The sequence below is a fragment of the Phaethon lepturus genome, unplaced genomic scaffold (assembly GCF_000687285.1).
Source record: "Phaethon lepturus isolate BGI_N335 unplaced genomic scaffold, ASM68728v1 scaffold517, whole genome shotgun sequence".
In the NCBI taxonomy this organism is placed as follows: domain Eukaryota; kingdom Metazoa; phylum Chordata; class Aves; order Phaethontiformes; family Phaethontidae; genus Phaethon; species Phaethon lepturus.
The window spans coordinates 95,380-111,365 of NW_010553929.1; the positions used below are offsets into that span (position 1 = coordinate 95,380).

Below are 15,986 nucleotides of genomic sequence, written 5' to 3' on the forward strand. Positions count from 1 at the left end.
GAAAGTTGGAACTAACTTAGCACTTGCTGACTTAGAGGAGCTATGCCAAGTATATAACGAGCTGGAGAAGTAAACTGAAGGGACACAGACAACTGTGGAAGTCTGATGCCTGGAAGAGGTCTTATGCCATTAGAAAAGCCAGAGTAAGACTTGCCTTTTTCATCATTATTATTTGTACAACATATACAAATTTGAACACCATTTGAAAATGACCAATATACAGGAGTCTGGACTATCTTCATCTCAAAGACTGAGTCTTTGAAAAAGAAACTTCCATCAAGCTTATCTCTCTCAGGTCAACATGAAAACTCAAATGAATAGAAAGGTGTACAGAAAATGCTGAGCCTAATTGCCAGCTGTAGTGGCTCAAGTTTGATGGTACTGAAGAACAATACCTGGTCTTCTTCCTCACCTTACCAAAAAGGACATAAACTTCCAAGAAGTGGTCACTCGTGAGATGATTGAAATTGGTCCCTTCCAGTCCCATAGTGGTACTAGGCATCGGATCTGCTTCATTCTGTAAGAATGCTAAACAAGATGAGCCTGGACAAAGCATCATCAGTGTTTCATGAAAAAGCTTTGCCCAGTTTGGGAAAGAGAAGACACTGAGCTGACCATGGTCTTTGTTCAGATCTGGGCAACTTGAAAACAGTAAATGGGAATTTGATTGCTGAGTGTCTAATAGCACTTGCACAAAAATACTGGGCACTGGATCAACATAATAGGTTTTAGAGGGCACTGCCAATAAAACTAGGAAAAAAGATTATCCAAAACTAAATCATCTGTTTGGTCTTAAATAGAGATAATGGATGTGGCCACATGATCATGTAGAGGACAGACATGAAAAGCAGCAGACACTGCAGAGCAGTGTTTAAGCTCAGGAACTGAGTTCCTTTTGGAAGAAGCTTCCTCCAGACGCATCTGTAGCCTCATCCCCTGCCAACAGGCATTTGGTCCATCGGACTACTGAACAGTTGGTCTAAAGTAAAACCACTCTACAAAAAACCACTCTACAAATCCATTCATAGTGGGCCACACTGCTTGCTAATGTAGACATAGCCAGTGATGGGTGGAAGAATCAAATGCAAGTATAAGGGAAATGAGGTTTAGAAACTGTGTCTCTGGAATTTGAGCATGAAATCTAGACAGTTAGGACAAATCAGGAGTTTGCATTTCATTACAGGTATCAGTTGTCTTGTAAATGCCAAGAAAGTTGTCTTACACTTTCAAATAAAAGAAATGCTTTGTACACAAGTGTTTTCTAGAAATCAGCTTGCAATGCCTACAGGAATGGAAACAGTTATGACTGTTTCTTGCTGGGGTAGCCTTTCAGTCAAGATAAAATGGAGTGGCTGATGCCCACCATGCAACTAGGTTCTTGGGAATCTTAGCAGCTAAGACTCTGCAAAAATAGGAAGTAACGCATCTAGTAAATATTGCCATAGAAGGTGACACCAAGCTCCAAGAGTTTCTGTTGGACTTGCTAAAGCATGACATTGTGCATTTAGACAAGGAACAGCAGAATAGTCCCAGGTCTCTCTGGAGTCAGTCACTCTTCTCACTACCAGTCAGAAAACTGCTTCACTGAGCACACAAAAGGGGAAAAAAGCAAAACAGATCAGCAACAGCTGGTATTAAGTGGAGGAGGGAGAGTGAGGAGAAGATGTATCGGGAATGAATAATTGAATCTTTAAACAATCCCTGGTGGCAGCACCATGGTCCGTATAAACTACAGAAAATTGTATTCAAGTAAACGTCAAAGGATCCTGCCCTGAAAGGAGTTAATACTCTATTTTCCATAGCAAGTTCAGGTTTCCCATGCTTTACCTTAAAATAGGTACTATTAGGTGAAAAATGGATATAAACTTTGCTCCTGCATCTGGGCATAAACCACAACAACTTCAAGCCATGGCTTTTGCCTTGTACAACGGACCAACTACATGTCAGCGGCTATCGATGCAGTGTTCTGTAAAGAGTTAATCTCTCTTGGCCTGTTTATTACACCTGGTTGATACCCTGGGCCATGTAAAAAGCTTGGGACAGGAACTGGCACACTGACATGTGATCTGTAGGAAGTTTAAGCTTAAGAAGAGTGGGTGAGGGACCAATCTGACATAGGTTGTTACGTTGAAGTAACAGACATCATCAAAATAAATCTAAGAAACAAACTTTTCGGTGGAACCTAATGGAAGAAACAATAAAAGGATATCACAACAAAAATGGACACATAGCCACACTTGAGCAGAAGGCTGAACCATGGCTGCTAAATGGTTTCTGTGGAGATGTATACAGCAAATCTGGTGGGGAGACGGACTGAACTTTCACTGATGGATAATTGGGAGGAGAAATAGCTAAAAAGAGCAGAAGGAAAATGAAGGAAAGTGAAGACTCTCCACTCACAAACAGCATGAAGAAAGTCAAGAAAAAGACCTTTTGAGTACAAAGCTGGAATGAAGATCGGACTACAGAACAAAGAAATAACATTTCAGTTCTAGTCACTCTGTGTCTGTGCAAACAGTTTGCCTAACTGTTGAAATGAGAAAGGGAGAATGACAAAATACATTGTTCATACTATGCTGGCATGATTAATTCCGATTTCTGTGTCAGCAGCAGTGCTTATACAAAGTTTGTTCTTTAAATCTCTCTTTTAAAAATGAGAACATATATTTTTGTCAACATGTAAAGATGCAGTTGCAGGTAAAAATATACAATACAAATATACAAATATGCAAAAATATACAATTAAAAATCCAGGCCTTAGAAATCATAAAATTTCATTACAGAATAGTATTTGATTTTGCACGTTTAACTTAAGAAATACATTTTCAAATATCATGCCTGACATAAGGAATCCACTCACGAAAGGAGAAAAGATACTGAAGACAAAAATCACAAGTTACTTCAAATGTAAGCAGAACAACAGCTCAACTGACTTCGGGCAGAAAGAATTTGCTCTGGACTTCTAAAAACCAGGCCCAAAATACCTCAGACTGAGCATTTAAATATCAAGGCACCCACAATCAAACTTCTTGAAAATGTCACAATTCCTCATCAGAGACAGCAGGAAATTGTCTTTAATAGAGATCAGTTAACACTTTCCAATCAGAGACCAAGTGATGCAGATGAAGAGAGAGTATGATTTCAACGGATACATGCTCCTAAAATACAATGGCACTTCTGAATTTCTCAAGTAGATATTCTTTATCTTCAGAATGAAAGCTTCTAAATTCATAATGCAAAACAAACATTAAAAACACATGTTCGTGTTGATAGTAAGCCCCAGTTGACCTCCTCCCCAGACAACTTCAGTAAGCTTTCAGGCACACTTTTACACTTACAAAGGAGTATCTAATGCAGCATTTCTGTCACACAATCACACACACCTAGCCTGGCAGTGTGTGTATGTCCAAATCTGAGCGCTGCACCAGCATGTAAAAAAACTGCATGCAAAGCAAGCTCATATTTGTGCATCAGTAACTACTGTTTTAGCCCCAATCCTGCAAAAAATTATGCACCTACTTAACTTTATGCAAGCAGGGTCTTAACTCAACATTTAACTCAGCTACCTGTGGTAGGGAAAACACATAAGAGTTTAAGCCTTTTGGGGAACTGGGACGTGTGAGAAGTTGGTTTCAATGGAAAAATTCATTGCACATAGTGTTAGGTCCTTTTTGATCTGGAGAATGACAATGAATTCTGGCTACACTCTTAAGAAGGTCAGGCCCTCTGAAAATCATCCAGTCTTTGGCAGCAGTTTAATTACTGAAGTTTGGCACTAAAATATGAATACTTTGGCCTGAGGTTTTCAATGTAATTTCCAGATCAGCTATTTCTTAGCCGGCCTTGTCATACACATAAATGTCTTTAATACCCATGTACTAGATTTTAAAAAGGCATTTGAACTAAGGTTTTTCTACCTATTGTGACTCAAGCACAACAGATTTTTATACACATTACATTTCTAGAAGCACAAGAAAACATTTGACTTGTAACATAAATTCAGTTTTCAAAGAGATGTTTAACTTACCTGCCAGAAGTCAGCAACAGTAGCAGGAAGAGGACCCTGGGTGGAAATATATGCAGGGTTTCGGGGGTCATGGTCCATCTGGAATAAGGAGAGGGAACATAGATTGCACTTATTTAAAAGAAAACCCCTTGCTGTGTTAGAGACAGAATGTATGCAAGGGTAGAAACAAGGGACTTCCTAAAGGAATGTAATGTCCCTCCACTCTTTATTGGCAAGCAAAGAATTTTATTTCTACTTATAAGCTCAGAGAAGAACTTTTTCCTCAAAAGGCTGATGCTACCAGATGAATATTGGCACACATGATGAGCAATGTCCTATGTCCTCAATATGTAGTGTAAATCATTTATGGTGGTTGACAAAGGCATTTATTTGAGATCAGTACTCGTGGTTTCATAGCAACCTAGGAGCCATGTGAAACATTTTTCTACACTGAGTGTTAAGAATGTTCCACACATCTAAATATGTTCTCCATTTCCACCATGCCAGTCAAGGGCACATGTAACTAAAAAACAGCAAAAATGGGGAACAAATTCAGTTTCTGGCTTTTTCTGGTTAACTGATCTATCTAAATGCGTGGATTTGGCCTCAGTAGAGGAAGTTCTGCTTAAAGACCTTAATTATTACATTTAATTCAAGAAGCAGAAAATTCACTGAGCAGAAAAAATAAAGGATCTAGGAAACAAAGCCATCAAGAGTAAATAGGATTAGTGTGTTACAATGAATGTTTTCAAACTGATGGGTGGTTTTCTTGGTTCTAAATCTTAGGACCCATTCTGCTGAAAAAGAAGATCTGCTGATGGGATTAAAAAACAAACAAACTCATTCTAACGCTGAACTGGGTAAGACAAAACTTTGAACATAAAGAGAGGAGACCCAGTTCAGCTCTCAGATGTGTGGGTGTGACTCAGTGACATTGAAGTCAGCAAGAGTTAACTTATACCCATGTAGCTGAAGGCAGAATTTGCCTCAATACACAATTCTGTTCTATAAGTAAAGATCTGAATAAGAATGAATGTGAGTCACATTTGCATTAAGAGGCATCTACTGAATTTATTCATAGCCTATCAAAATTTTCAGTGATGGTACATGTCAGCGTAAAAGAAGGCACCTCATAATTATGTGCAATATAAAAGAAGGAAGAACCATAAAAGAGCAGATGTAAGTTATTCTAACATTCTAACAATATGATGAATGTTGCAAAAAGGAAGGGATCACTTTTATGTTTCTAATTTTCTGATGTATAATTAAGCCGGACTTAATATTAAAAACCTCCAGGACAACACAACACAGGTAGAATGAAATCACTGAATCCATTTACAATAAAAGCTTACTTCTGATTCACCACCCATAGTTACAAAAAACCTTGACTGGGACATCCATAATACCATCATTTTATTCTGAGCTTCATTGAGATGCTTCTCTTATCAGCAAATAACTCTTCACAACAAGCAATTGTTCACAACAAATTTCAACCTTGCTTTCTTTGCCTTTTGACAAAAGCAATTCTGATAGCAGGACATTAACTACTGTGGGTATTTTGAAACCAGGGAAAAAACAGCTTTCTTCAGAAAGCAGTATTAGCAAAAAAAACTTGGGAATGATTTCAAAATCAGCAACTTTTTTTTTATAGAATCATAGAATAGTTTGGGCTAGAAGGGACCTTTTAAAGGCCATCTAGTCCAAACCCCCTGCAATGAGCAGGGACATCTCCAACTCGATCAGGTTGCTCAGAGCCCCATCCAACCTGACCTGGAATGTTGCCAGGGATGGGGCATCTACCACCTCTCTGGGCAACCTGTGCCAGGGTTTCACCACCCTCATTGTCAAAACTTTCTTCCTTGGGTCTAGTCTGGATCTGCCCTCTTTTAGTTTAAAACCGTTACCCCTTGTCCTATCGCAACAGGCCCTGCTAAAAAGCCTGTCTCCATCTTTCTTATAAGTCCTCTTAAGTACTGGAAGGCTGCAATAAGGTGTCCCTGGAGCCTTCTCTTCTCCAGGCTGAACAACCCCAATTCTCTCAGACTGTCATCACAGGAGAGGTGTTCCAGCACTCTGTGGCCTCCTCTGGACCTGCTCCAACAGGTCCATGTCTTTCCTGTGCTGAGGGCTCCAGAGCTGGATGCAGCACTGCAGGTGGGGTCTCACCAGAGTGGAGCAGAGGGGCAGAATCCCCTCCCTCGCCCTGCTGGCCACGCTGCTTTGGATGTAGCCCAGGATATGGTTGGCCTTCTGGGCTGTGAGCGCACATTGCCGGCTCATGTCCAGCTTTTCATCCACCAGGACCCCCAAGTCCTTCTCGGCAGGGCTGCTTTCCATCTCTTTATCCCCCAGCCTGTGCTGATACCAGGGCTTGCCCCGACCCAGGTGCAGGGCCCTGCACTTGGCCTTGTTGAACCTCATGAGTTTCACATGGGCCCACTTCTTGAGCTTTTTTGTTTTTGTAATAATTGAGACACTGAACTAAACACAACTGAAAACAACGGCAAGTATGATTAAGGAAAAGTCAGGCTTAAAGGGATTTTTTGCTCCATTATGGTTGAAATAATTTCTGTTGTTGTTTTGTTTTGAATCCCACAGAGATCTATAGGATTTAATAATATGATTAAATATTTTCCTATGCTGGAACTAAAAATCTTATCTATGAAAAATCAACCTGCACTGAGGAGGACTTGCAACTCCCAGTGGAAACTGTTGGAGGCTGCATCCACTTCAAAATGATGTCACTTGTCTAATAGGTGAGAGCCTGACTTGGAAATGTAACCAACAGTGAATACACCAAACTTTAGAAGAATAATAATTTACTTTGAATTTCTTCTTAAACTAAATTCTTTTGTGTGTAGACATGCCAGAAAACAAAGCAGAAGAAATCAAGGATGATGCAAATAGCACTGTCATGGAGGAAATACTTCTCAGCATTCAGCTGATAAATCAGGAGTAGGCCAATCTTGGCATTTCAGCATTAATCAACCTCTGTCACAAAGGTGCTGTTGGAACGTGGCAAACATTAAAATAAGCACAGAGGAGTGAAGTGTATCAGCAGTTTAACAATAATTCAAAAGACAATTACAATTATTACATTCCAAGCACACTGTGTTGCACAGAAAACAATTATGAGCAGAAACTCTTCTTGCTTGGAGCAAATAGAAGATGGCAGAAAGCCCTATCACACTATTAAATGATCTTAAACTGAACAAAAATAAGAGCAAAGATTAGACTAATTAAATGAAATTCCTGGTTTCATCAATTTTCTATTATAAGTACTGTTTTAAAGACCACGTATTTCAAGAAAACTGTGAGAAATCACTACTCTGGTCACATTCAATTTAACGTGAGTAGGTGACTGCAAGAGATGGTTCTTGAATGTTTTTGTTATGTTCTTTTTTACTCTCTCAAGGTCACCAGGAAGACCAAGGGCATCTTAATCTATCAAAGTCAACAGAAGTTTGAATAAAGAAATGAAATCAGTAATGGGTTTTAAACTAACTAATCAAGGATCAAGTAAAAGGTGGGTTTTTTATGTCAGTAGTCATTATCTTCTTTCAAGGTTCCCTCAGATTTCTCACTTCATGAAAATAAAACAGAAAATGCATTCTCCAGAGAAGAATAGAGAACAGCAGGCTCCATACTATCAAGTATTAAAACAAAAATCGACTGTTTGGTAACTTTTTACATCACAACAACCTTCAGAAATCACCGTAACAGTAATTGCTCAAAAAGAACACGATTTTTCCCTCTGTGTCCCCATCAAAGCACAAAGTTCACAATACTTACATCAGAATGGATTGAACAGCCATTTTTGGCAAGAAAAAGCTGCAATTATTACAACTGTTCTACTACGGTGGAATTCTCATTTTCTGCTGCAATACAACAAAGGCAAGTCTGGTGATAATGTTTCAATGTATTTTTCCATGATTTTGTATTAGGGAAAGATCAAGGATTACTATAACTGACCACGCAGCTGACTCTGGTGATTTCCATCACTACCACTGTCAAAAGCAAATGGAAACAAAAAGGAGTAACATTCAGATTTCTTGTTGGAAAAGAAATACCACAGAAAAGTGAATGAAAAAGTCCCTATATATTAAGTTAGTGGCACAATTTGTGTTTTTCTACAGTCTTTTTATGGTTTTTGTAACATAAGTTGACTTACAGTACCTTAAAGTAGGAAAATATATAAAGAACACAGTATCACAATTAGTTGAACCTTTGCTAAATTAATATTGGACCACAATTCCACCTTTGCTTTACTAGAGAATAAAAGCAACTCCTTTAGCTTTTCCTTCAACAGTTATACTATCCAATTGCCTTATCCTAAGACTTTGCAAGGTTTCTCTGAAGAACTCTGAAATTTGTGGAGTATTTATATAGAGATCATGCTGCTGCATGGTTTCACTGATAATGCTGGTGAAATACAGCAAAATCAATACATTCTGAGAGTAAATCCTCAAATTTATTATATTTAGACTTGAGAGTGGCACATAGATTCTTGTTAAGTAGTCTTCTAAAATTGTGAACTGAAGTAAAAGTGTCAATAGGCACCAGTGATCATTCTGAAATCGCATGTAAATGATATACTGATTCATTCCTGCCCTTTACCTTCCCTCTCGGCTTGTCAGATCCTTACTTTCCACACAGAAAGATGCTGGGTAAGATGTGGTCTCAGTCACACCATATTTGCCTTGATCTAAATCCTCCGAGTCTAGCTGAAATGTTCCTAAATTATATGAGATCAGAATGAGATCCAGTGTAGACCATATATGACAAAGCAAGCTGAACTCTGATTTAACACCTTAAAAATTCATATGGATTCAAGCTACTGTGTAGTTTCCAAATTTATTGTGTTTATAATACCACTAAAATCTACTTCCATGCATGTATTTATTACACAGAGTGTAGACAGTCTCTAAAAGTAAGGAAGTATATTTGTGTTTGTAAAAGAAAGCATATCCAGCAAACGCAGATGAACTTTGTCATCACATTCATCTCAGCATTAAAATTAAAAAGGTAGGCTAGTCCTCATCTTCATGTTTGAATTAAAATTTAAAACAATTTTTAAATCTTTCCTTTAAAACCCCTAATGGAATGAAAGAAGTAAATCTGGTTGTGAATGCCATTATGCATTTCAGTCTATTCTTGGTGATGAAATTTGTATGCTGTGTTTGAACAAACTGTCATGCTAATGACATTCCTCAGTCTGGTGTCTTCAATAATAAGCAAACTGAGTTTTTAAATGTAGTTGATGGGATTTTTTCTCTCTCAGACACCCTATGAGGAAAAACAGAATTCCCATTTACTTTCATGACCTCTGATTTAAAAGCAAAGATTGCACATTATTTACTACTGGATGATTTTCCTGAAATTTAATGAGGACTAAGTACAAATATGACAGATGTAATTATCACAGTTTTATTCTGCACAGTCAGGGTCTTCTTGTGCCGTAATTGCAAGCCTTTCATTCAGCTGCCGATAGCAGAGTCATTATCATAGTACTTTATGTTGTTTCAGAGAGTAGGGAAACAAATTTCTACCTCACTTTTACCCTGCAAATTTCTCCTGAGGACTCATTTTGCCTGGCCTCACACTACAGTGAAATTAAAGACCTACAGGAAGAACCTGGACTAAATCTTTGCTGATTCTCCTTACCCTCTGCCAGCCATGGTGAGGCCATCAATCTAACCCCAGTTTCCACAACATATTGGAGGGAAAGGAGGTCTTGAGGGGGGTAGCATTTTTTAAAAAGAAGAAACATGTGGGCAGGTGGCCAGCTCATTGTCTAGCGTGGGGATTTTTTTACGGTGTACTGCTGCACTCATTTAGACTTAAGTTAAGGTTGAGTGAGCCCCAGCTGGAGACTGGACCACTGACCCAGAAGCTGGAGGCACCCAGTGACACATACACGACTGGAAGCCTCCCTTTCCAAAGCTTAAATATAATTATTTTACACTCTTCCCTCACCAGACAGCTCACACGCGCGGGGAGGAAAAATCCTTTTCCAGGCAGTTCAGACCGTACCGATCCTGCGCTATTAATGCCCATCTTGCGGCTCAGGACAATGCTCACTCCTAACCCAAGCACTGCGAGGCACAAATGCACCAGGAACGTCACTGTATTGACATGATAAGTACTGAGGTTATTTAAGCTGAAAGGCAGCGGTCTGAAGGAAAGAAACGGTAGGATTTTTGCAAGAGTGAGACTAGGCAGATTTACTGGTACTCCACATCCACTGTACACTTACAAAGGCGTTGATTAAATGCGTGTCTGCTAACAGAAAAGATCTCAACTAAACAGCAGTAGTAATAGCCTGTGTGTCCGGCTCAGACTGCAACGGCTGTACAGGCACAGTGAATATGGCAGAATCAAGAGCCCAATACAATATTCCAGTAGGCTTCTGAGGTGGGGACACCAGAGACTGAATGTCTCTGCCACTCCTGTATTCCACCTCATTATACAAAAACTATACCAGATTAACAAATACATTTACATTACGTTTACTCACTTGAAAATATTTAATTTGTTTTGAAATGAAACAGTTTGCAGGGAATCTTTCTAAACTATGGGCTTGCAAAGTAGTGATTTCCTTCTACTAACCTCCCACTGCATCACCTTCAGGAAACACGTTTTACCTATTGCTTTCCAAATAGAAAAATGACTATTGACTTGGTGAAATGAACTCAGAAAACCATCTGGAGCATCTCTTTCCTTTCCTTGGAATAACAGGGCGTCTACACAAATGTGGTCTCTGGCACTTCTTCCTACACAGTAGAGTCCCTATCCTACCATGAAGAAGAGGAACTCAAGAGTTTCTCTTGGAAGTTTTTCATGGCTGTGCAAGATATTGGGTGCTTGTCCCAATTCAATGAAACACTTGTGCACCCACTCATCTCTGGACATAGAAATATTTCTGTGAGAGATATGCAAACAACCATAAGAATTTTTGCTTCATCAGTGTGACTTGTTTTATTGAACAAAACTCTTGAGTCCAGGAATGCTACAAAAAAAAAAATACCTTCTTACCTTGCAGAAGAAAATACCCTTATTAAGTGCTGGATAGAAAGGCAAGTTACAACACCCTGTAAAACCATGAGTTAAAGCTGTGGAAGCAAAGATCCTCTGTCTGCATCAGCTTTGGGCATCCTGACAAAGCAAATCTCTTCCCAGTTATGTCCATGGGATATCTTGTTCCTGTCCACCTTAATCTAAGACTTTTCTCTTCAGTGTAATTAAGGGGATACACTATAATCCACAATTACAATTTCAACAGGCAAATACACACCTGAAAGAATTTACCCCTTCCCCAGCCAAATTTGTGTACCAAAACCAGTTAAGCTGTGTCTATGCAGACTTTTGGGCAGGTTGCAGAAGTCCAGCTTGGTTATTCGGTAAAAACACAACATCTGTACTGCAGCCAATGCAGAACCTGGCTTAGCACTGTCTACAGATGCTGTAATTCCACTTTTGCACCATGTTGTAGTCATGCGAATTACAACCAAGCTCTTACAAAAATACAGCATCTCATTTCCAGTTAACACCTCCCACTCCTGTGCTTGCCACAAAACCTCTTAGCTTCTACTACCAAATTATGGCTTGACCAAACATAACTCACTGAGTGTGCCCCGAAGACAGGCAAAAAGAGCACTGGGGCCCTAGAACTGGGCTGCTGTGCATGATTTTATAAGCAGGATACATATTCCTTGGATTGCCAAGTTACTCCAATGATCTGCTGATTCTGGGGCCAGCTAGAGCTTGGTCTAATCAGAGACATACTTAAAAGTAGTCCAAAAACTTTTCTAATCTGTGTGCATCTGCTCTGTCTTCTAAAATGGCAGCTGGCAATCCCTGAAGCGTGCGGGTGCTTTGAACTACACTCCACACTAAGCCAAAGATGAAAGCATCCTGAAGATGAACCCAACGGTTCTGTGTATTTTTAACTCTTTGAATAAAACATTTTTTTCAAGGAAATGAAGTTTTTGAACTCTGCTGAAAGTAACAAAAACAAAGCTCAGACAACAGTTTCTATGTAGTTGTGGGTTTTTTTTAAAGTATTGTTGACAACATTGGAAGCCTGTAATTTCATGCTGTTGCAAATCGTCAACTGCCTTGCCCACACAAAGTGATTTAACTGGGGGAGTGATACTCCCCAGGAAAATAAGCCACTAATGGCACACACAGCCCACTGTAGTGAGATGTAATTCTCCATCCTAAGTTCTTTCTCATCACGTTTCCCTATTACAACTTTTTAGTGCCTAATTAATGTGAGTAAGAACCATGAGCGAAAGTGACTCCAATACTAGCAGTCTCACAGAGGTCAAGGACATAGTGCCTTTTTCCTCCTTCAAATGGGTATCATGACACTTCCATTGAGACAGTATGAGACACTGGCTCTATCATACCTGTTCTGTGTCTAAAAATAGAGACCTTTTCTCCCTATCACCTTTCACAGGCAAGAAAGGATTCATGTTCAGCTTACGTAGGGTTAGAAAGGGCAGCTGAGCGACGCTGGAGTATTTGGAGGCAGAAATTGGCTTGACCTATTTGGAGTTTGACTGAAGACACAAGTGGTAAGGGATCTCGTTCCTCCTTTCAAAACAGCAAGCTCAGAGAAGAACCAGGAGAGCTAGAGAAACACCAAGCTATGTATCAGTAGGGCAAGAGAGGAAGAAAGGCAAGAGGAAATATCACTGTCTGTTGCAGAATAAGTTCAGCCTGTGGAGCTCAGCTCTCTGTGCCTACAGAAACCATTTGTCCTAGGACTGTAGCTAGCAGGACAAAGCAAAAAAGAATAAGCAAGTTCTACCTCTTCAGAGAAGGAGAATCGCTGCTAAGGTTATATTGTTGATTTTTATAATCTGTAAGTTAATAATACCAAAATACAGAAAACCTGACAGTATTACAAGGTAGAGGGACAACTATCTAGTGACTTTGTTTTCTTAATACATAAGCTTCAGGGGTATTGCATGTGCATGTAGAAGATTTATTTCTCTTCAGTTTGAAAGGACAGCCAGAGACATCAGCGTTGTCAGGTGCTCACAACCTGAGATTCCACAGCCTGAGCAGTGAGGTGCCTCAAGTTAGCATATTTTAACAACAAAGACAGACAGGGACTGACTATTTGGATTATTTCTCATAGGTTACCGTACTTACAATTGGGCTAGCATTGATGTAGTCTGAATTGTCGTGGCTATTTTCAGCTTTCAGACATATCCTGGAATGATCATCTGCAAAGAAGAAAATAAGAAAGTTTCTATACAAGTATTCTACCCATTTCAAGTTCAAACAATTCAGTCAGATTAATGTGCATTTCAAGATAGGCAAAAAGTAAATATCAGAAAAGGATATTTCCTTCTGATTCCCAACCTAGCGTAGCCTTGATACAGCCACAGTGCCACAGCCTGTCTCGGGAATGAAGCACTAAGATATTTCAGAGGCTGAATACCAGAAAGCATGTCTTCATGAGATGCCCCATAATGTGTTACAACCTCTCGTAGGAAGAAGGGGAATCTCAACTGCTCATGGAGTTAAAGATTTAAACTAGGCAAATCGCTAGAAAAAAAACATTATTATAGAACACACTCCTGTGTTTGCAGGGTCATGGAGGAAGTAAACTGATGGACTTTGTCTATCTGGCTACTCTATAAAAGGAACAGGAGGAACATCAAAGGACTATTTAGAGCTGGACAGTAAATTAATCTGTCCTGATCAAAGACCAGTGCTGTGTGGTGCTATGCTAGTGGCATGGGGAGACGATATGACTTGGAGATGATCATGGGAGTGATAACATGCAGATAGCAACTGCATCTAGAGGTACAAGTGGAGCATATACAGACATCTTACACTGTTGGTAATGTAGCTAATTCAGACACCACTAGTAAGCTCTGAACATAGGAGACTTACTCGTGTTGTTTGCCCATCGTTAAGAAACTTTTATAATTTCTTACCTTGCATATTTACTAGTGCTAGCTCAATTATGTTTAGAGCTGGTAAACCCCAAATTCTAGTCCTTTTTTTTTACTTCAGGATATATATGATGCATGGATTTTATTTTTCTGTATTTAGACAGTGACAATGCAGATGTCTGCATGTGTTCCAGTCATCTAGACTCACTATCTGCTAAGACAAAAGAAATATTTCTGTGTCACGAATTATCTCATCCTGATTTAGCTGTCTCAAACAGCTAAACTGCACTCGAGAAATGCCCACTTCTTTCCATTGACTAAAGAAAGAAAGAAAGACCAGACCACACGCATCACGAATTTTCTCATCCTGATTTAGCTGTCTCAAACAGGCCAAACTGCACTCGAGAAATGCCCACTTCTTTCCATTGACTAAAGAAAGAAAGAAAGACCAGACCACACGCAGATAATTTATGTGAGATGTCTAAGTCTTTACATATGAATCTCAAACATCTTGTATCTGATACATAACCAGCACAATTTATACTTCTCAGTAAACCTACCCTGCACAGTATATTGTGGTGAGAGGTCATGGAGCTGCCCTTTCTGTAACTCTCTACAGTTGAACATGGACACGGATGTTTTCAGAGGATCTTTCCACCAGTTATTCAAACAGACAAAATAAGAGCACATGAATACACCTTGTCCTCCTTTGTACCTTGTCTAGTGGCCCGTGACACCATTCTTAACAGCAGAATTACAGGTTGGCTTTTTAAACTATTAAGTACCAATTACTATTTTAAAAATGAGGAACAATAAATGAGTTATCAAACATAGTAACGTACCACACAGGAAAGCAGAGAAGCAGAGACAGACGGTTTGGGCTCTGTTTAGGTTTATTCACTAGTAATGTCATGGCAGTTCAATACATGAGCAAGACAAAGGTGTGCTTGTATGAGTGTTGTTTATAGTCACTCAATCTCATCAGCAAAATTTAACCCACCAATGTGAGCAACATTCTGGAACAGGATTAGAGGTGAACAAGTCATGTTAAATGAATGAAGATCTATTCTTTACTTTTCATATAAAATTATTTCCTCTGCTAAGGTTTCAACACAATATGAGGGTGAAGAAGATGAGAAAGGGAACATGTTCATGCACATTATTCACTTCCACTTTTACTTTGGCACCACTGCACAAAAAATCTGAAACATAAAAAAAGAATTTGTGACATATGAGATCTTGTGGCTACCCAAGATTTTGCATGGAAAGCTTTACAAAGAGCACTGTCAGAGAGTGCTTGAAGAACTACAGCTAGGAAACCTTTTGGCTGTGCAGGAGATATGCAGGTTACACGCACTAAATGTGGTCTCTCATCTACCTTAAGTAAGCATTCAGGAGAAGCCCCATTCATTGGATAGCAAATGTGTCTGAACTAATCACCAAAGAAAACGTGTGAGATGTTTTCACATGGATGAGGGAGAGAGAGCAGACAGTGATTCATCAGTATTTAGCAAACAGATGTCAGTGTGACTCTCCAATAAAAGCCAAGTGTCAGATCAGTAACTTCAGGAATCTTTTTTTTAAACATAATGTTTTACCCAGACCCTCTGATTTAGTGTGCCATATCACTATCCTGCTCTCTTGAAGGGTTTAATCAGAGGGTGAGACATGCTAAGGCTTTGGTAGTGAAAAGGTGGTGAGATTTTGTATTTGCGTTCAGAAAAAAAACAGCGTGCAAAAAAGGTTGTACATGTGTTTTCTGCATATATCAAGAATTTGCACCCATGTGTGCTTCAGCTGCAGCATCAAGCGTTCATATTGACAATGAACAGATTGTGCTTGTCTATGCCTGTTATCACCTCAAAGCTTCTAGGAACTGGCATAATAGCTCTTCAGAACCAGGCAGAAAAAGACGAAAAAGAAAAAAAGAATATCAAGGACATCGGTTTGTTATGTTAACAATAAGCACTATGAGGAAAACGCTGAATGTACAAGATTTTTTTAGTAAACTGAATATTCATTATGTTACAAGCAGGTAAAGAGAAGCAGGAGAAACAGGAAATAAA

General features: G+C 39.3%; 1 protein-coding gene across 1 annotated transcript in view; it reads right to left on the reverse strand.

Moving 5' to 3' along the window:
* The window catches only part of LOC104624324 (receptor-type tyrosine-protein phosphatase N2-like), a gene marked incomplete at its 5' end in the record, with an annotated part of 88,247 nt that overhangs the window by 41,516 nt on the left and 30,745 nt on the right, over window positions 1–15,986 (reverse strand). Inside the window, 2 exon segments of the mRNA XM_010291661.1 lie at window positions 4,028–4,105; window positions 13,169–13,242. Of these exon segments, the coding sequence (XP_010289963.1) occupies window positions 4,028–4,105; window positions 13,169–13,242 (152 nt within the window).